Raw genomic sequence first — 20,100 nt, forward strand, 5'->3', positions numbered from 1 at the left:
AAAGTCAGCATGCTAATATGCTCACAATGACAACGCTAGCATGCGGATGTTTAGCAGGTGTAATGTTAACATGTTCACCAGCTTATTTCATTGTGTTTGCATGGTGACATCTGCTAATTAGCACAACGGATGGCTAAAACGTTACAGGATCACCAAATTTATTGCAATCCATCCTGAAATTCACGTCTCTACTAAATGTTGTGATCCAACCAATAGTTGTCGAGTTATTTCACAAAAAAACAAAAAATGTGAACCTCATGGTGACGCTAGAGAAATTGTCAATCACCAAAGTTATTAGGATTCATCCTCAGTTGGACCATAAGTGTCTGTATAAAATGTCAAAGCTATCCATCCAATAGTAGTTGAAATATTCCAGCAGCCCGACCGACATTCCCATCCACACAGCTACACCACTAGCATGGCTAAAAATACAGGTCACAACACTAAGACGCACACCAACACACATATACACACTGTTCCTTCACCACCCGAGGGCCCTTTACTAGGTGTGATGCAACTTAAGGCACTCACATGTACTTGTGACAGCGTGTGAAATGTTCCAGTCAAAGCGGCTGCAGTGGCTCAGGCTATCGGCGGCCTCCTTCAAGGCCTATCTGAATCTCACGGGCTGGCAGTTGCCTGATGAGAAGGAGACAGAGACATGAAGTCGGGTGTGTGTGAATGTGTGTGTGTGTGTGTGTGTGTGTGTGTGTGTGTGTGTGTGTGGGGGGGGGGGGGGGGGGGGGGGGGGGGGGGGGTGTCACATACCTTTTGATTGGCAGCTTCTCTCTCTGGTTTTCCTTGACAGAAACAGAGTGGAGGGACTTCAGTGGTAGCATGTTGCATTTCACTTACACCTGAGCAGGGATCCAGTTTTTGTTATTGTCACCAGCCATAATGTACATGTGTCTCATTCACCCATTCATTATTGTATTAACTGCATCTGCAGTTAAAACTTCCTGTTTCTACAGATAATACAAACTTTTTCATAGAGGCAAATAAGATAAACGACTTACTGAATCACATTGTTTCGTCAAAGTGATTAATAGAGGTTTTGGATGTAGCTTCTGTCTTTTCATTGTGATCATCGTCAAGCAAAATGTAGGACAAAATACTCTGGCACTCTAGAGAAGACAGCAAATCATAATGTCTGTAGATTAACATTAAATAAGGTTAATGCACCGTCTAGTCCGAGTACACCTATTTTTCTCATTACTTATGTACATAACAGTCTATGCTTTACCTTTATCTGTCCAGCTGTGTTGTCCTTGTCTCTAGCTGTTATTTCTATTTCTATGTAAGTACATTGAGGGAGATGCAAGAAAACAGAGACAAAATCCTTGTATGCGCACACGTACTTGACCAATAAAGCTGATTCTGAGGTACTGGTCCACCTATTAATTAAAGTATGTCACCCATAACTCATTTGACACTTTCATGTCTTTAAAGGGTGTAACATGTGAAGACTGAGTGAGTAACAGGCCAACTATATGGCAGAAAAAAAATCCAAATGCTTTGTATTACTTATAGCTATTTAAAACAATATAGCATTTTTTTCTTTTTACAACTGATTTGTTTATTTTCTCCTTTCCTGCAGACAGTCATTGGTTTCCATTTATTACCAAACACTACAGACTATCATTTGTTTTTGTCACATTATTAAATCGCATTATTTATATGAGGAGAAATATGCTGTATGTTCTATATTATCTGTGAATCTGAGATATTAGGTTGATACAGCAGCAGATAGTAACAGGTTTTTTTTCAAGATGGATTCAATGATTATGATAACACCAGAAATGAGTGACATTATGGCATTTGTGTGTCCATTTCTTCATACTGCCTGGTTTTATAGAAGCTGGTTAAATGGTGCCTGATGCGCAGACAGTAGAGGGCGCTCTGAACTGCTGCAATGTCTGGGGTTGACTTGGGGAGAGCTCCTTGGAAAGTCAAGTCTCGTTACTGACAAGGTGATGTGCGTTAGGGGCAGTTTTACTTTCAGCAGCCATGAACAGTACAGAAACAGGGTGTTGAATGAATTCATATGAATCACTCTCATGCAAGCGTAGCACAAATAAGTCGAAAGTAAATGTCATTTTTGACGCATCATTTTAGGTTAAAGCAACTAGATTAAGAATTAAAATTCATTTGGACACACTAAGAGGCATTCAGAAACAATGTTCCGTGTAAAGTATTGATCTAATGTTAACTATAATCACGTTATCGTAATCTAATCACATGTCAGTTACCAGAAATTTGTACAATTTGACCTCAGAAATTCAGGCAACTGGAGGGACTATTTTTTTTTCAAAGGTTTGTTGATAAATGATATGCTTTGAATTAATGACGCCTGATATTAAAAAATAAAAAAACAAACAGTCATCCAAACGTGTCCCTGGCTGTAATTAAATTCAAGGCAGCGCCGATGAGATCCTCATTTGAAATAATAGCCCTGCTCATCATAATATCTTTGCGGGCGCGTTTAATTAAAGTGGACCCCTGCTTTGTTCGCATGCTGTAACGCGGCTTGTCCAAATGAAGCTAACCCACTATATAATTCAAGTTTTGGGAGGAGGAGGAGGAGGGGGAGGAGAAGGGGGAGGAGGAGGGGGGGGGGGGGGGGGGGGGGGTTAGTATACTATTGTCCGCCCCTTAATCCGGTTGGCTCAAAGACTGCCCGCAGGACAATTTGTAAGTGGTTTGCGGAGCTGCCAATCAAAGCAGACATCCTCTCCTCAGGCTGTGACTACGGAACATCTCAGTTGCTGTGTGGAGAGATTTGACGGAGGGACACTCCTGTACATGGACCATCACTGCGCTGCAATCCGCCGCCTGCTCACGCACACACACGCATGTAATGCCTCGCTGAAATCTGGACGTACACGGTGGAGAAAACGCGCATGTGAATATTTTTATTTTTGCATGTCAGGAGAGGAGGAACTAGTCGCCGGGTCCGCGGCTGTTTGTCTTTTCTTATCGCTTCACCCCCCCCGTATGTTACTCTAATTAATCGGAGGCATGTGGAATCGCACCAGGATTAGGAATCGCTTCCCAATAGTGTGCCTGCTGTTGACGTTATGGACGGAGGTAAGAAGGCTCATTATTTCATTTTTTTTTTAATTCCCAAATTATTTTCACGCTGCTCCACGCAAATGAAATAAATGTTTAAAAAAAAAAATAGCAAATGTCAAAAGTTGGTGGGCGTGGGCAGATTAGCGTATTCGTTCTCCGGCGTTGCATATTCGCCTCATATTAATCGATAATTGAATTACGTAGCCGTCAGTAGTGGAGCATGTGATCCTGTTACCATGAAAAGACAGAAGTCTGAGGAATTAATACAGGCTTCTCTCCATTTTGGTTACAATCATGAGAGCCCTGTACGTTTCTTCTTCTTTTTTTTTGGAGGGGGGGAATTAGGCCTGAACCAAGAAGTTGTAAATTGCATTGCATCAACTGACTGCTGCAGCGGTTAATTTGCTCCCGTCAGAGTAACCTGATTGTCTAAAATCCCCAGCCTCCAACTATAGGCTGTTCACGTGCTCCGTTCACGATGCACACACATTATTTTGGACTGTCCACCCAATCTGAATATTTTTGTATGATTTTTTAAATTGAGAGTCAGGCACTGCTTGGCCACTTGACCGTTTTTACGCACCAATCTAAGCAACCCAAACACCACGCTGCAGCCTGTGAATATGCAGGCCTATGTTTAAATTGGGTCTCTTTTTTTTTTTCTTTTTTTCTTTTTCTTCCTAGGTGTCCCAGTCAACCGGCTATTTCGAGCTGCAGCTGATCACCGTGGCGAATGTAAATGGCGAGTTGGCGGACGGGGAGTGTTGCGACGGCTCCAGGAGCTCCCAGGACCTGCGCTGCACTCGAGACGAGTGCGACACTTACTTCAAAATCTGCCTGAAAGAGTTCCAGATGGAGGTCACCACCACCGGCCCGTGCACGTTCGGAGCTGGATCTACGCAAGTTCTCGGTGGAAATATGTTTTCTTTTAAGAGCGCAAATAACAACCCGAATAAAATCGACGACGGAGGCAAGATTTTGATCCCGTTCCAGTTCGCGTGGCCGGTGAGTTTCTCCAATTTTATTCCTCCAATTAAGTCTACAATCGTGCTTCTTGGCACGTTGTTCTCTGGAGATGGCATTAAACACCGAACCCTGTTTAAAATGTGGGCAATTTAATGTTCACTTTGATCTATGTGTACACATGCCCGAGGAACGCACCATAAAACAATTCTGAACGCCTTGGACCCACTCTCCCATTCTGCACATCACAGCAACATTGATCTGGTTAAGTTAATTAAAGTGAATCATTTTCTGTCACTGCAAACTAAGGCTACAGGTAACTATTATTTTCAGTATAAACTAGTCTAAAAATACCGTTCACACCATCCTAGTCTTCAAATGTCTTCCTTTGTCAGACCAACAGTCCAAAACCCACAAAATAAGTACATTTGCTATCATGTAAGACCAAGAAAAGTAGCAAATTCTAACATTTTGAGAACCAGCAACCGTTGGCTTTTCGGCATTTATGCTTGAAAAGTGACTTATTGATTTGTTGCAGCTCTAATTGCAGCCATCTTCAGCTACCGGAAACTCTACAGCTGTTCAGTAGAAGGCTGGACAGAAAGAAACTGCTATTAAAAGTTGACGTTTAATCCAAATAAACGGCACCTACATATCACATTGATGCCACATTGACCAGAAATCCTTCTTCTGGGTCATGCGTATGGGCCTTTGCAGGGAGGACAGACCTCGTTAAATGGGGCTTCTTGGCAGCATCCCGTCCTTGTGAGAATTGACACACATCACAGTCAAACGATTGCACGCGTCACAAGGATCGGATTGCAGCTGCAGTGGTTCGCAGTGTCATCTGGGTCATCTTTTAAAGTTGCCGTGATATATGGGGGTTGGCTTTGTTCCAATCCAGCCAGCTTGCACCTGCCAAGGCCATGATAGGGTAATTAGACTGGGGGAAATGCTTTGATATGTAGACCCTGGAGGGGGAACTCTGTTACTTCTCCTATGGAGGAACCGTGCCGTGTAACTCCAGAACATGACATCTGGCCGATTCACAATAATGTTAAGGGAAATTCCATCATAATGCAATCCGTCAAGTGGAATTTGGTTTGTTATTTAATGTTGAAATGGTTTGTGTTTTTGGATTTCTACGAAATAGAAATGGTTTGACTCCACATTCATGAGATATCTGATTCTTTACTTTCACGCAAGGCAACATTTAACTGACAGATTGATCACAGAGGTCTGGTGTGACGTCCAAAATGACATGAAGTGTAGTTGAAGGTGCAGCCTGGCGGTATGTTCTTTTGGATGGATGCTCCAATAAATTCTCTATTATAATGATGAATGAGTGACATCCTGCTGTGAGTGTGAAGTATGTGTTCGGTGCCTCCAGGCAGTGGTTGGGTACATACTGCTGGCTGGTTTTGACACCTCTTCTTTCCTCTGCGTCCCACAGCTTCGTCTCCTGCTGTGGGTGCCAGGTGGCCCCTGGTGGCCCCTGGTGGCCCCTCCAGGGCAATTAAACTCTTGTGACTGCAGATGAGTGATAGCTGATGGGTTAGGCACACGAATAAGGTGTGCTAAGAGCTAGTCCTGTGGCAGTGAACACACTTTTAGTTGTTTGTTTGAGGGGAAGTCACTCCAATTATTACCTCTAGCTCTTGTTGCCATCAAGCCTTATCTATTGTAAATGGTTTTGGACAATGAAATGTAATATAGTTGTGTTTTTATGAATTAAGCTATTGTTGTGTTGCTTCATGTTTTAATTCAGATTTGTAATGTAGTGGTGGTCAAAGGAACTAGACTGTAATATGAAGGGTAGGTTGTTTTGCATACCGGAATATATGTGATTTTTATTTGGAAATATAGAGATGATTAGTTGATGGATAGAAAAAATCATCTGCAACTATTTTGACAAGTCATTTTTGAAGCAAAATTACCATCGCTTTCTGTTTCCAGCTGTTCAGTCGTAACAGTTTGTCTTTGGACAAAACAAGAAATTTTGATACTGAGAAATACATATTTTGCACTGTTTTCTGAGGTTTTATACAGATTCATCAATTCATTAAGAAAATAATCCACCGAATAACTCGTAATGAAATGTTTGTTGCAGCGCTGGATTAGATTTGTCTAATCAAACCTGTTTTCTGGTTACCTTTGTCTTCTGTGATGGTAATCTGGATGTCTCTTGGTATTTCATGATAGGTTGGACAAAACGAGCCAAATGAATGAAGTTTTGAAGAATAGCTGATTCAAATAATCCAAATAATGAGAAGCTCTGTGTACTGTTCTCTTGAAAGCTTAGCATGTTTTTGCAGGCTTTTGAGTTGAAGGCATCACATGTTTGATCCAGGTTTCGTCTTTGTGCGTTCAATGATTTCAGGGCTTCCTGCAGCGGTTTATAACCGAGGCCTTGGCCTTTAGAAAATGACCAGCCTTTGCTTGCGTGTTTTAAGCTTCTGGGGGAAATCTCAAAGGTGTGATTTCACACGGTAAAAGCCACCTATTTAATGAGGGAGGCTTTTGTTTAGACCATCAGGTGGGTTAGGGGCCACATTTACCCCCTTGGGCTAACCAAGGTGCCACCACAGCTACATGTACAAAACGCCCGCTCATCTAACATTCATGCATCACATAGAATATGAACCGGTGGTAGTCTCTCATTGGACTCTTTGACTGACACCTCGAGGTAGAGGTGAAGAGGGCTATTCTGGTGTGTTGTCTGTCTCTTAAGTGGCGCGGGCTGATAACGGTGCACTATTCCAGTGCCAGATGTCACAACAAGCCTGGAAGGTCACTTTTGTGTGGCGTTGTCTCTTTCCTCACTGAAGAAACAAAGATGCAGTGTACTATAGGCTGTGTCATCTGGCCAACTGCCCACTTTAAGCCCCAATGAGGGCCGGACCCTTCTGCCGTCCAGAACCCAGCATCTTGAGACAATCTGAAAAATGAAGGAATGCAGGAAATATTACATCTTTTGTAACTCCTTGAATGTCGGCATGATCAAAATAAAGCTGCATGGGTTTAATATCTTTCTTACAAAACAGTGATTTTAGAAATGGACCTTGAAATCCTGAGACATGACAATACCCTTTTGATGCCTTTTTAATTGTATGAATAGTCACTTGTCAAATTCTCAAAGAGCACTTTTCATCTTCCAGTCGAGTGTCGGGCTGTAACAGTTACACTCATCCTGCATTTCTGGGAAAGGCGTCGTCTTCTGTGAAGACGCAGAGACATCATAGCCTCTTCTCTTCTCGGCTCAGCTATCATCCCACCAGTGTGATGCAGTCGCTAATGGCTGATCTTACTCAGATTGCATGATGCTTATCCATTCTTTAAAAAATCCTTCAGAGATTCTCTAGCTCTGGCTCATCTTGCCAGTAAAGAGACTATAGATGCTGCTGCCACCTCTTGAGTTCAGCCTACACTCTACTACTCTAGTACTTGCCCCAAGGGTTTGAATGTACAGTTAATGCAAACTGCTTCTGCTTTCTCTTTTCATTTTTGTTTTGTTAAGGTGTCAATGATATTGTACTCCAAACTTCTAAAGCTGAATACCAGTCTCATGTCTGTGTCAAGTACAGAGCTGGAGCCAGGATGTGGTTAGCTTAGCTTAGCAGAAAGACAGGAAACAAGGAGAAAGTAAAACTCTCTCTCTCTGGTCTCGTTGGTCGCCGGTTCAAATTCCCGTTCAGATCATGTGCGAAGTGTGGACTGGTAGCTGGGTGCCAGTTCGCCTCCTTGAGCAAAGGACCGCACCCCCAGCTGCTCGGGGCACCTGTCCACTGGCAGCCTCCTTGATCTGACATCTCTTCATAGGTCCTGTTTGTGCATGTGGGTCCATTTAATAAGAGTTAACACGCAATGACCACGCCCACTTTAGGAGATCGGAAGTGTACCATTTCAAACCATCGGCAGAGCTTGCAATGTGTCATCCTTGTTATAGAGCTTCTTTGCTAGCACTTCACACTAAAGTACAGCTGAGACTGATTGGAAAATCATACTTTTTTTAGCGTTGGCGTAGATAAAAAAAAAAATAAGCCTCCAGCATTAAGACTGCAGGCTAGTCATCAAGAAAGAGTTACACTCCTCCTAAAACCACAAATTCTTATTCTTACATTCCTGTTTTTGTACAGCTTAAACAAACAAGATATGTGTCAATGAGCTTCATGGTAGATCTATTTTATTGACATTTTATAGAGAGCCAAGCTCGCTGCCCCCCCCCCCCCTCCCCATTTCCAGTCTGTATGCTAAGCTAGGCTAATCTCTTCCTGGCTCCGCAGCTTATGCACATAAGACGGGGGCCGGTATCGATCTAAGTCCCGTAAAGAAAGAAAACAAGTGCATTTCCCCAAAATGTTTAAACTACTGTTTTAAGACAGTGTTCAGATTGATTGATTGATTTTTTTTTTTTTTTCAGTGTCAGTACTGTAGCATGTGGATCATACTGCGCCTCGTTTGGCCCGTCTGATTGAGTTTCCATTTCGTTGGCCCATGCTGTGTTAGCAATTCAGGAGAGAGAGGGAAAGGGACACGTCTTACTTCCATTTGATCACTAATGAAATTGCCGGTGGAATTTCTCTGCCTCTCTCTCTCTCTTCCTCCCCGCCCCCCAGCTACATTAGCCGGACGTCCGTTCGATGTGAGCCAGCTTGTAACTGTATCTGCTCTGAACTTGGATATGTATCAGACCTCCCTCGGCTAGTAACTAGATGCATGTAGCTGACCCGCAAACAGCAACCAACCTCATCGGGAAGCTTGAGCAGTTGCAGATTCTGAATTAGAATTTGTTGTTGCCTCATTGTAATAGATATTCATGACAAATTAAACCTGTATATTCCTGTAAAAAAAACAAAAAAACACCCAGCTTGTGGAGAGTGTGTGTGGTCAAGGGATGAAGTGTGTGTGTGTGTGTGTGTGTGTGTGTGTGTGTGTGTGTGTGTGTGTGTGTGTGTGTGTGTGTGTGTGTGTGTGTGTGTGTGTGTGTGTGTGTGTGTGTGTGTGTGTGTACCAAGTTGGTTTGTTTGGTCTGCTGCTCGTGCACTCCCTTGTGCGGTGTGCTGTCAGTCTCTCGAGTGGGAGGTGTGGACGATCTCATTCATGTTTAAGCGACGGGTTGATCTGCACAGACCTGCTTGAGTTTGTTTCTCTTGGAACAAACCCCAACTATTTAGATAGTTTTGGCTCGGTGTTCTGGCCACGTGTACGCCAAATGCACACAGTTAAGCTGTCATACTTTTTTTTTTGTGTGCTACTGTCAAGCATTGTTCTGCATGTCTCCTTCTATACAAAGACAAACAAATAAAAAAATTCTTATGAATTGTGTAAATGTCTTTGGGCAACGCAAACAGATGTTGCACCGTTCTTCGTTAGTACAGAGTTCTATGTTTGGGACGGAGGCTTTATTCGTAGCTTATTCAAACACGTTTGACTCTGTACGTGCCTCTCCTCTCTGGATGCACACACGCTCGCAGAACCTGAGGTTAGCACAGGCTGCTGTGGTTAGCCACACCTGATGCGGAGTTTGTCAGAGCTGTTGCTAGGAGACGGCTACATTGGCCTCTTGTAAACAATTATCTTTCCTCTCTGTGGCTCCCTCCCCCATCCTTTCTCCTCCGGTCCCAGGGCTGCTGCGTGGAAAACCACTCGCACGAGCCTCACCTGTGATTCAGCTCTGCTCTGTATTGATTATGCAATCATTACCCGGTCGGGCTGAACACCCGAGGTGAAACGACAGCGTTTTCTTTAACTTATTTTGATCTTGTAGACAACAACACGTGTGCATTCAGTGATATCGCTTTTTGATCTGCTGACAAAACTCTTTTTGTACTCGTAAGCATTCGCTTTTTGTGTATGCTGCAGTAAAGGCCAGTAATGCCACCAAAAAGATGTCTGTCCGCAGCTTGCAGAGTCCCTAGAAGACATGCTCACCCTAACCTTAGGCTTAACTAACAAGCAAAGAAGCCATTGTTTGGTCCCTAGTGGCCCCTTTTATGATGCGTTTAGTGTGGGAAATTTATATTCCTCTTTTATCACTAACTGGGTGATTTTATCGGCTGCTCCAGTCGTTGACAAAAATGTGATTGCTTGAATCAAAAAGCTAATACTTCAGTCACAAAGTCTGCAGGAAATGTATCGGTACTGTTTTTGATCAGATTTTGCTTCTGGTTTTATCTTCTTTTCTTTTTTTCTCTCCCCATAGTTATCAATCATTATGTATCTGGCATAAAACACACAAAATTATTATTTTAAGTAGTTCTTAACCTGAATGGGCTTTCTACACACATGCAGGGTATCAAACGCACCATCATGATTTTATTCACCTTGAAACATTTCAAAGAGCGTTTCATCCTAACCGTTATGTTGGGTTACACACAACTTTGTAAGCGGTCAGAGAATTTGCATGCAACGTCAGATTTCTGCAAATTCATCTTGGGTCTACTGTTGCCTTACATCACAGTTTACAAGCCTGACCGACATCTGCGTTGTTGCTTCATTCACCAACAAAGTGTGGTAGTGGCAGTGTGGTATTGACTGTGTGATCTGGACAGCTGCCCTGTGGAAACCCGTGTGGACTGAACTCCTGTCATCGCCATCTGACTCCTGGCTACATTCTTGATATTACATGGATCTGTGTTATGGTGTCGCAAAGGAGGAGGCAGGGATTTCCTCTGAGAACACGCTGTTTTGTTCATTGTGTGATTTCACATGAGGCACAGCATGTACGGGTGGGAAATAACTGCTTTTAGGGTCCATTAATTAAAAGGTTGTTCACCTACTTGGAGCCTCTGGGAAACAATGACGTGTTAATATGTGCTCCATTAATGTTGTGCATACAAGAGTTTGAACAAGAATCTGGCACATTAGTTTGGAAATTTATAGCTTGTTTTTTTTTGTTGAGGAAGTTTCTCATTGGAGCATTTTCAGTGTCAACCATTATGAATTTTCCACCTAATTTATATCCCTTATAACTTTTATTTTTTTATGATTTGAAAACTAATTTTGGACATATCTCTGCCTCTGCCAAAATGCACCAGTTTCCCTTTGGTACTCCTTACCTAGTTCACTTGTAAATCTGCTCGTCCGGACTACATCCAGAAGTTTGTTTCAATCAACGGTTGTCTTAAAATGGGTTGTGTACAAAATCAAGCTCCGCTGAACCTGGCTTTCTTGGTCTCTTGTTAGCCTTCGGCTTACCAGTCTGATGATAGGTGGCTGAAAGGTAGTGATGATGGAGCTAAGTGTCTAATGCCTCATCTTAAAGTGGAGCCGTCATAAACTGTTGGCATCCATCATGTCTGTTCCCTCTGTTTGCACGGTACCAACAAAGGTATTCAAAAGCAAAACAGATGAGACGTATCCTGTATGACAATACTCTTAATTATTCTCGTTCCGGTTAGTTCCTCTCTGCAAACCACAGTTTAAGCAAACAGCTGCACTGTGAAAAGCCAATTTTGAATGTGTAAACCAACATTCAAATTGGTTTTGGCCATGGAAATATTTCAAATGGGAATCATGAGGAACTTGTGCAAAGATGATGTGAGGTGGTTAGGCATGCACCTGGTTTGTCCAAAATGCAGGTTTCTATCATTTTTCACGATTAAATAATGTACAGTATTTTGTAATTATTTTACTATAGTATCCTATGCAGACTGCAGTCAAGCCAGGAATGTGACAACAAAGTAAAATAGGGGAACATTCACAACATAATGAGACCTGAAGCTGCATGTAATGTTGATATTTGTAGGATTTTGTTCAGATCTTGTATCTTGAATTGAGAATGTATGAATGCTTTTGAATGCTTGTGGGTCTGAGCTCATGTGACACTTGAGGAAGCTCCATTGTCTGCAGTATCTGATGCCAAAATGATGCTCAAGTGTTTTCAAAATCAGCCTGTTATTATGCCTGCAGTGTATGTACAAGGTGTTCTGATATCACGATGTCTGTCCTTTAAACTGTGACTGAACACTTCACAAAATGTAGTTTAAGAGGTTTTCAGTTGTCTACCCTCCTTTTTAATTATTGTCACCAGACTCCCATCAGTCCAAACGATCAATAAGATAATCAATGGTTGAAACGTTTGACCTATTTCTCATTTGAGTCTGTTTAGGAGGCCACATTGCACTTAAAGTCAATACATTTTTTGTAATTTCTTCAAGAACAACATTATTGATGTGTTTCTGGCAACATGAGTGAAATGGGCTACTTTGGAAGCACCGCTGATCCCTTGTAAATGAATAAATGAATGACTGCTGGCAATTGGGTGAGGTGAAACTACAGCTGTAGATTGAGAAGCACTGCTATTACTGAAGTGACGCGTTTACATCAATAAATCACCGCTACATCAATTTTAACCGCAATATTAACTAGTCTTCAATTAGACAATTAAACAATACAATTACATGTTGCGGTTTGTGATTCAGAAACTGCAGATTTTCTTTACAGCACAATGGGATGGTGGATTGGGACAATAACGATGACTATACAACACCTACAATCATGTCCTCTCTTCTCAAACAGCAGATGTGTATTTTTCTCTGCATTGATTTGTGTTTTTACACCGTTTGTGCGTGTTGCTGTGGCCCGCTGCGTCCCCTGCCTCTTGTTAAATGAATGGTGTGCAGGTGGTAGAGGCTCCTTGTGGGGGTAATTAAAGCACGTCATTACATGGGCAGTTAAATTGTCACCGTACTGTTGAACCTGTTTGAAATGATAATGGGGCTCGGCGGGAGGCGGTGCTGTATTGCACTCCAGTCAGGCACCCTGTTGTTTTGGATCAGAAATTAGCCGGTTAATGTTTCTGAAGTATGTGTGCTGCTGTAGTAGCTCTTACACTTCTTAAGGCAAATTAACGCCTGAGGAAGTAAAAGACAAATGTCTACGTGTCCACGAGAACTGAGCAACAAGGGGATTGTTTAGAGCCTTTTAACTTATTTGATTCGTGGCACACGTGATGATGAAGACATGTCATGAGTCTTAAAAGCTATTGTTATTGCTATTCTTGTCAGACCAGTATTTTCAGATTTAAATACTTCCATATTTTGGTACAAGAGCGACCTGTCCTTTTTTTTAAGGTATTAAAAAACTAGTTGATCCATTAAATGTTTCCTTTTTTACTGACATTTTCATTTTGAAGCATGTAAGAAATTCAGCTCAGTTTGGTACATTGTTTAAAATCACCTCTGTTTTGACTTTAACAATAAATGACTCCATGTCAACTTGTACATATTGTTTGTCCTTATGTGAAATCATTTAGCTTTGCTATGCAAATGCCAATGTGTTGGCGTTTGTTTTACGTGTTGCATACTCTTGGATCATGCTGGTTAATTAGCACCAGGAGGGGAGGGGTTTGTTGTATTGGAAGTGCATGGGTAATGACCCTGTTGGCATAGTAGCAGCATGTTCAATGGGCCGTGTGTGTGTGTGCACAGCCGGTGCACACCAGCCAGCCAAATGCCTTGCCTTCAGTGCGACATCTCTTGGCACACGCTTCTGGCAAGCAACTTGTGTGCCAGCACTCCACCTCTCCACCCAACAGATATGACTGTCCTACAGTCTGTAACCTGCTTTCGCAACCACACATAGTTGTAGTGGTGTAAATGATCATTGTCAATGGTGCGCGCTTGTCTGCAGGGATTCATTCAAACTAAACACCAAAGAAACTAACAAGGATACTGGTTTTTCCATGCATCTCTCAGGTTGAAGATTCAAAATGAGTGACATTTGATGCATGGTGTTTTTGATGGAGGGGGTTTGTGGTCTGGCATGTGGTGAAGACAATGGGATGGAGTTTAGTTCAGCAAATACAGTGATAGCTGACTGTCGCTGGTGTTTGTTTGGGAAAGCACAGTGGTTGTGGTGGCACACTCGCAATAAATGGTGCCAACAGTGCAAACAACAGCAACAGTGCTGACCGAGCTAACTGTGTTTACCTGAGGGGGAACTGGAGGCTGGGCACCATCTTTCTGCGATGACGCCGTCGGTCGGGAAGGCGTTATCAGCTGTAACCGCCGTATGATTCTGCTTATGCAAGACTGTTGAGCTCCAGTTTCGTCTACATGAAATCCTGGGGCAAGCAAAGTGCAAAAACGTTTAGTACGGATGTCAAACATGGTCAAAACCTTCCAACTTGTACTTCTCTGCCTGCCAACATCATCCCCACATTTGCAAGGGTTTTGCCACTTCAGGTCTTTGATGCTCTGAACAGAGTGAGGAGCTCGACAGAGAGAGATTTGCATTTGGGTCCACGCTCTAGGCAGAAGTGATGGGAAGCTGGTTCAGTCCAGCTCGCATCTACTTTTTCTGTTTTTCACCCATGATTGGAAGAAGCTGCTCCCCCAACCCCCAGACAAGCTCCCCTCCCATTGGAAGTCTCTGTGGTTGTGCTCTGAGGGTGTCTTTGTGACATTCATCCTGTTTGGCGTCTAATTCTTTAATTAACCTCAGTATCATTAGGAGTTGATGATATCAAACTCTTTCCCCTCCAGTTAGTCCTAACAGCTAATTAGACTAAAAGTTGCAACTGAACATTTTACACTTGATACTTGAACATAATTTAATGGGATGGCTCTCATTCTGTTATTCCTCCTACTGAGATGGCTATTATCCATCACTGCCCATTAAGAGAGATAGTGCTGCTGCTGGTCATCCAGATTTTTACAGGTAATTCTAAAGATCAATGTCCAAAGAGGGTAGAAGTTGCATCACATGCTGTTGTGCCCACTGCCCCTTCTATTCAGCAGAGATGCCGTAGCTCGATTGCCCTTGCTGGAACAGCGTAGACTCAGCCCGAGTAAAACCAAAAGCTGGGATTGACATCACAGATTAATGAAGATTACATGCAGCGATTACTGGCCACGGGATGAATCGTGATGACCTCATGTCCCATCAGAAGGCAATAAATCAGGAGATGTCAGTGGAGCTCTCCGTGGAGGAGTCGGGAACAGGGAGGTGGACATTCAGGTCACCTATCAATGACATGGGAACAGAATGGCTCAGGGTTGCAGGGTTTTTATAGGTTGTACACATCTATGAATTTTCTAGTTATTGCGTGATAGGTATATAAAAAAACCCAGCTCCTAGGAGTAATTCTAAGAGCTCAATCAACATTTGAGGTCCGTACTTTCCCCAAGAGTCAATCAAACGTCAGATCCACAATGCAGACTCACCCCTCCATTGATACCTCATTGTTTGCAGACTGGGATCTCCCACGGGATTACACACCAGGCCTGGATCTCACATTCTTGGTATTCTTCGAATGCAAACGCGCTCATCACCCCACATGCAGAGGGCTGACCCCTCTTTTGAAAAAGAAGCGTGCAGATCCCATGCTTAGTGACCCCAACCTGCCCCGGCTTCCACTTCCCACTGCCACCTCTTTCTGTTCCCTTTCCCTCTTTTTATTCCACTGGCCACCTTCCCATCCACCCATCCACCCCTCATCTGGCGTGGGAACCTACACCTGTGGCTCTCCCCAGACATCACCACCACATCCTCTGTCTTTACCAAAATGGCCTTTTGTGAGGACTCAAATACCTGAATTCAGTGATTTGATGAAGATAGATCCATTTGGTGCGATGGAACTGTTACATAATTTTAAGCAAACACAGATTCACTGAGTACGTGACACATAAACATCCATTTTTTTTTTTTTTCACCATGCCCCCCTTCTTGACTTGAAAACTAGGATTTCTCTCAGTAAATCCTCTAATCCATTAGGGGAAGGGCCGGGTTGGGTTTTTGAGATTTGATTGACAGCGGATTCTTTGGGGTCTCTGATAAAGTATCTCACAGTGTCTGATGTAGCTGACGTGTGTCTTTTGTGTTGAGAAAGTGGTAGTTTAATGAAATTAGGATATTTCCTCTGGTGTATACAAGATTAAGACTCATGCAATAACCACTAGAAGCTTTTTTTGACTTTGCCCATGCAACTGTCCAGCCCAGGCTCGGCAGCACACATGCTGACACTAATTGTCCTCGTGCTGACTGTGTCGCTTCATGGACAATGGTTTTGATTGGGATGGGGGTGAGTTATGATGTTGGGACAAGGGTCTTTGTTCAGTAGCCTTTCCCCCTTCCCTCCCCCACACCTCCCCTTTATCCCCCTGCCCATCCATCTATCTTGTTCGAACCATTTGGGCAGCTGTCACTTAATCCAGCTAATCACAGAGTGGGATGGTCTGTGGGAAACCAGACCGTGGCTTTGCTCAACCCAAACATGCACTGACTCAGGGAACTATTTACCCAAACAATTACAACATGTAGGCATTCAAGCAAGACTGGATTTTAGGCAAACCCAAAAGGTGAAGGTCACGTTATGGCCACCGGTTTTTCTTGATTCTGCCTCATGACGAGGCTTGTCTGCCACACTTGCATAGTCTCCTGATACAGGCAGGCATCATCCACTAATTCATTCATTGCCACTCACAGTTCCTTTTGAATGCATTGGCATATGCACACACCCACCCACATGCTCAGACTGGGGCAGTTAGCCCACCCTTTTGTGGTGGGGGGAGGGGGAATGGGTGGAAAGGTCAGAAGCCGAGCTACATGTCGTGGGATGATCCACGTTCATGTCAAATAATCCATCTTTGAGGCCGCATCTGTTGTGCGTCTGCGGTTGGACGGGTTGGCAGAGCTTCCGGAAACGGCAGCACGAACGTCGCCCTTCGCCAAAACCCCCAGACTCACCATACTCCCTTATCTTCTCACCCACCTCCCTTACCCCAGTCTGGGTTTGGCCTCTCATGTATTAACGGTAGCTACAGTCTTATGCAGATGTACCCCCTTCTATGTCAAAACTATGATCCCAAGCCCTTTAGCTCACCCCTCTCCTGTCATCTTCTATCCCCTTCTCTTGTCACCCGTGGTCTTCCACAATAACACTCCCCTCCCCTTCCTCCCGCCACCACCCACAGCCAGACAAGCCTACTTAATCCCACAGCCCAGCAGCAACCAGCCTACCAGCTTGTTGGTCCCCCAGATCAACAACACAGACTGACACACACACACACACACACACACACACACACACACACACACACACACACACACACACACACATTTTCCAATCCCCCTCCCTGTGATTTCTCTTTCCCGCTTCAATGGGGCATTGAAGTCCCTCAATTACTTGCCTTATGCTTTTTTTTTTTGTACCACCACCCCCAGGCCAACGTCCTATCAATGACAGTACAGTAGAGGTCACAGCAGTCACACTGTGGCTACTACAACTGTCACTGGTAGTGACGTAATGAGTGTTATTTAGGTCAGCTGGTTGCCTAGCAGTGTGCCCTGCAGCACACCAGCTAGATTACTCTTGTGATGCTGGTTAGCTTGGTTAGTTTCCATTTGTGTGTGCGTCTGTGCGCGCACGAGTTAATGTTTACTCAAACCAGTGTCAGCTCAGGTTTTTGCAACATCATTGCAAACAATTTGACAGTTATCCAAAAAGTATCAATTCAAATCTGTACCTAAATTGTCTAAATGTAATTGACATAAATACAATTGTAATCATTCAAATTATATAATCATTCAAAGTTATATTGCTAAATCATTAATAATTGTTGTACTTGTATGCATGGTGATGTGTGCATTGGGAGTGGGGATCCCAGTAGAGCCACAACTACTGATTATTCCTGGTATCGGTTAATCTGTTCTTTATTCAATTAGTCCACAGTAAGTTAGATAGTAGTGAATAATAGCCATGACATTTTACCAGACGAGTCTTTAAGCAACAGCCTGAAACCAAATATATCCAATCAAGGATTATATAAAACAGAAAAAAGCAGCAATTCATGAATGCCTTAAAGCATTAATCGATTATCATTATGCATTAGTTTCTGTTCCACTAATTAATTAATAATCTAATAATTTCCACCCAGGGTAAAACACATTCATCAATGCACCACTCCTGTTTACTGATCAACTGTTATACTGATAATCCCCTTAGCTCGCTGTCTGACAACCAAGGACAAAGCCAGGCAGAGTTCATCTCACACAGCTAATATTGGCAAAGTGACCTTCTTAATGGACATCCTACCTGCTGAGGCTTTATTTTTTTCCTGAAATCATGGTGGAAGACCAACAACCTTTAACGGCCATTGTTTTGTTTGTGGAAGAGGAAAGCTGAAACTGATTTACGATTAGAAGAGAAACTGGGGGAATAATAATTGTCCAAGGGGATTTCAGTGGTGGGTTTTCAGAAGACATCAGGTCTAGAGAGTTGGTAGAACATAAACCAATAATCCCAATTATGATACTGTGTTGTTAATGCATCAGATTTAACCAGTTGCAAACATTCAGTAGCTAGCAGCTAGTTATAGTGAATAGATACGTTTCAAAGAAAAAGTTTATTTTTATATACGTTTATATTGTTTTTAGATACCATAACATGACAACTTGTGACCAACGGAGACTCCAGGCAGTCCACGTCGAGATAAAAGTCCAGCACAAAACACTAGCTTTAGAGGCGTTGCCAGGCTAGCGGTTTCCTTTGTTTCCAGTCTTTATGCTAAGCTAAGATAACTGTTCACCTCCTGGCTCTAGCTTCATATTCAGCATACAGACATAAGAGTCACATCAATCTTTTCATTGAATTCTTTGTTCCTCTTTGTTTTTGCATGATGTGTAAAATGTCTGCTTCCTGAATTTTTTAGTTATTATTACATGCACCTTCACCACGACTATCTTTGTGCATCCGTGGCCTTTTCCTTAGTTGAACTCGCATCACGCATCTCAATGCCAGGATGTTTGGTATCAAAGCTTCAGGGTAGGTGCAGGTTCATACTACCACATTGCGTTCTGAGCCAGAGGAAAGTTGGTAGAGCTGAACCAGTTTGCTGTTCCCTTGTGTCCTCTCCACATCTCAGTCCTGCAGCTTCTTTCTTGGCTTCTTTCCACAGTTGTACTATCCTGCTCTCATCTTTTGAATCATTGGGTTTCATTGGCAGTGTAACTCAAGCGCACCTCTGAGTAACTGGGCCAAGTTGCATACGAGACGCTGTAGTAGCAATGAAATTGATTTTTGCATCATCTGTGTGTAGAATGACTTGCAGGACTATGGCTGAAATGATCATCCACAGTATTTACAAAAGCCGATTGTTAAATGTTCCTTTTTTTTGTAGCGGACAATAGATGAGGCATCATGTAGTTCTTAGCAATGATGATCAAAAACTAAATGATCAAGTCTTTTATTCTTTTGATGTAATTTGGATTGTATTATTTGAATATTTACACAAAGATATAAAAAAACTAGCATTACTCATTGAAATGTTGTAGCTATGCTTAATAGTTGCAAATGTTTCTTTGTGCTTAATATCATTCCTACTATGCATTCGCTCTATGGGCAGCTTCAGACATTGTTACTCCAATGGACACCAGTCTAGTCGCTGAATTACCTGCACATGAATGAGCAAACTTTTACACCTTCTGCTGTGGACATGAAGAGAGAGAGATGCTATTTTGTCCAAATATCATCTGACTAATTTATTTTTTCCTTTACCTCCAGCGGATGTACACGTTGATTGTAGAGGCCTGGGACTGGGACAACGCCACGCGCAACAGTAAGTCTAAACCTCACACAGCTCTCAGTATTGTGGCTTCTATAAACTGAATCTGGTGGTTTTAAAGGATTTTCAGAAAGGTTCCTAGATGGACTTTTTGCGTGCCATATTGTTGTCAATTTTGTTTGCAGATATGTATCTATTACTCACTCAACAGAAAAATTATCTGCTATAATTTTGATCATCTTTTTTCATTTTTCAAGCAGAAATCCTCCCCCAAAAAAACATGTATTGCTGCTTCAAAATGTGCTGCTTTCTTCTTTTTTTAAATTTGAACGTCACCTCAGTCACTGGAATATTCTGAGGGATCTTTTTCATAATTTTCTGACATTTAATAGACCAAGGAATTTATCCAGCAATTTGCATCCATCTGCAGAAGAATTGATCATTTACATAATTGTTAAAATAGTTGGAGGAGGAGTTAAACTCCATCATGAATGTGAGCCTTCCTGTTCACATCTTCAAATCAATGAATGAGTTTTTGTGTTTTCATTTTGTAAATTTC

The 20,100-nt window shown here is 42.6% G+C and overlaps 1 protein-coding gene across 2 annotated transcripts in view; it reads left to right on the plus strand.

Moving 5' to 3' along the window:
- The first annotated feature begins 2,779 nt into the window (after positions 1-2,779).
- jag2b (jagged canonical Notch ligand 2b) overlaps positions 2,780-20,100 on the plus strand; it is a 43,015-nt gene continuing 25,694 nt past the window's right edge. For both annotated transcript variants that reach the window (XM_068708440.1, XM_068708441.1), the window contains exons 1-3: positions 2,780-3,087; positions 3,757-4,077; positions 19,541-19,595. In XM_068708440.1, coding sequence (XP_068564541.1) covers positions 3,019-3,087; positions 3,757-4,077; positions 19,541-19,595 — 445 coding nt within the window. In that variant the 5' untranslated portion in view covers positions 2,780-3,018. The remainder of the gene's footprint in view (positions 3,088-3,756; positions 4,078-19,540; positions 19,596-20,100) is intronic.

The sequence above is a fragment of the Cebidichthys violaceus genome, unplaced genomic scaffold (genome assembly GCF_023349555.1).
Source record: "Cebidichthys violaceus isolate CVI_PGR_0920_01 unplaced genomic scaffold, fCebVio1.0.p SCAF_14, whole genome shotgun sequence".
Classification (NCBI taxonomy): domain Eukaryota; kingdom Metazoa; phylum Chordata; class Actinopteri; order Perciformes; family Stichaeidae; genus Cebidichthys; species Cebidichthys violaceus.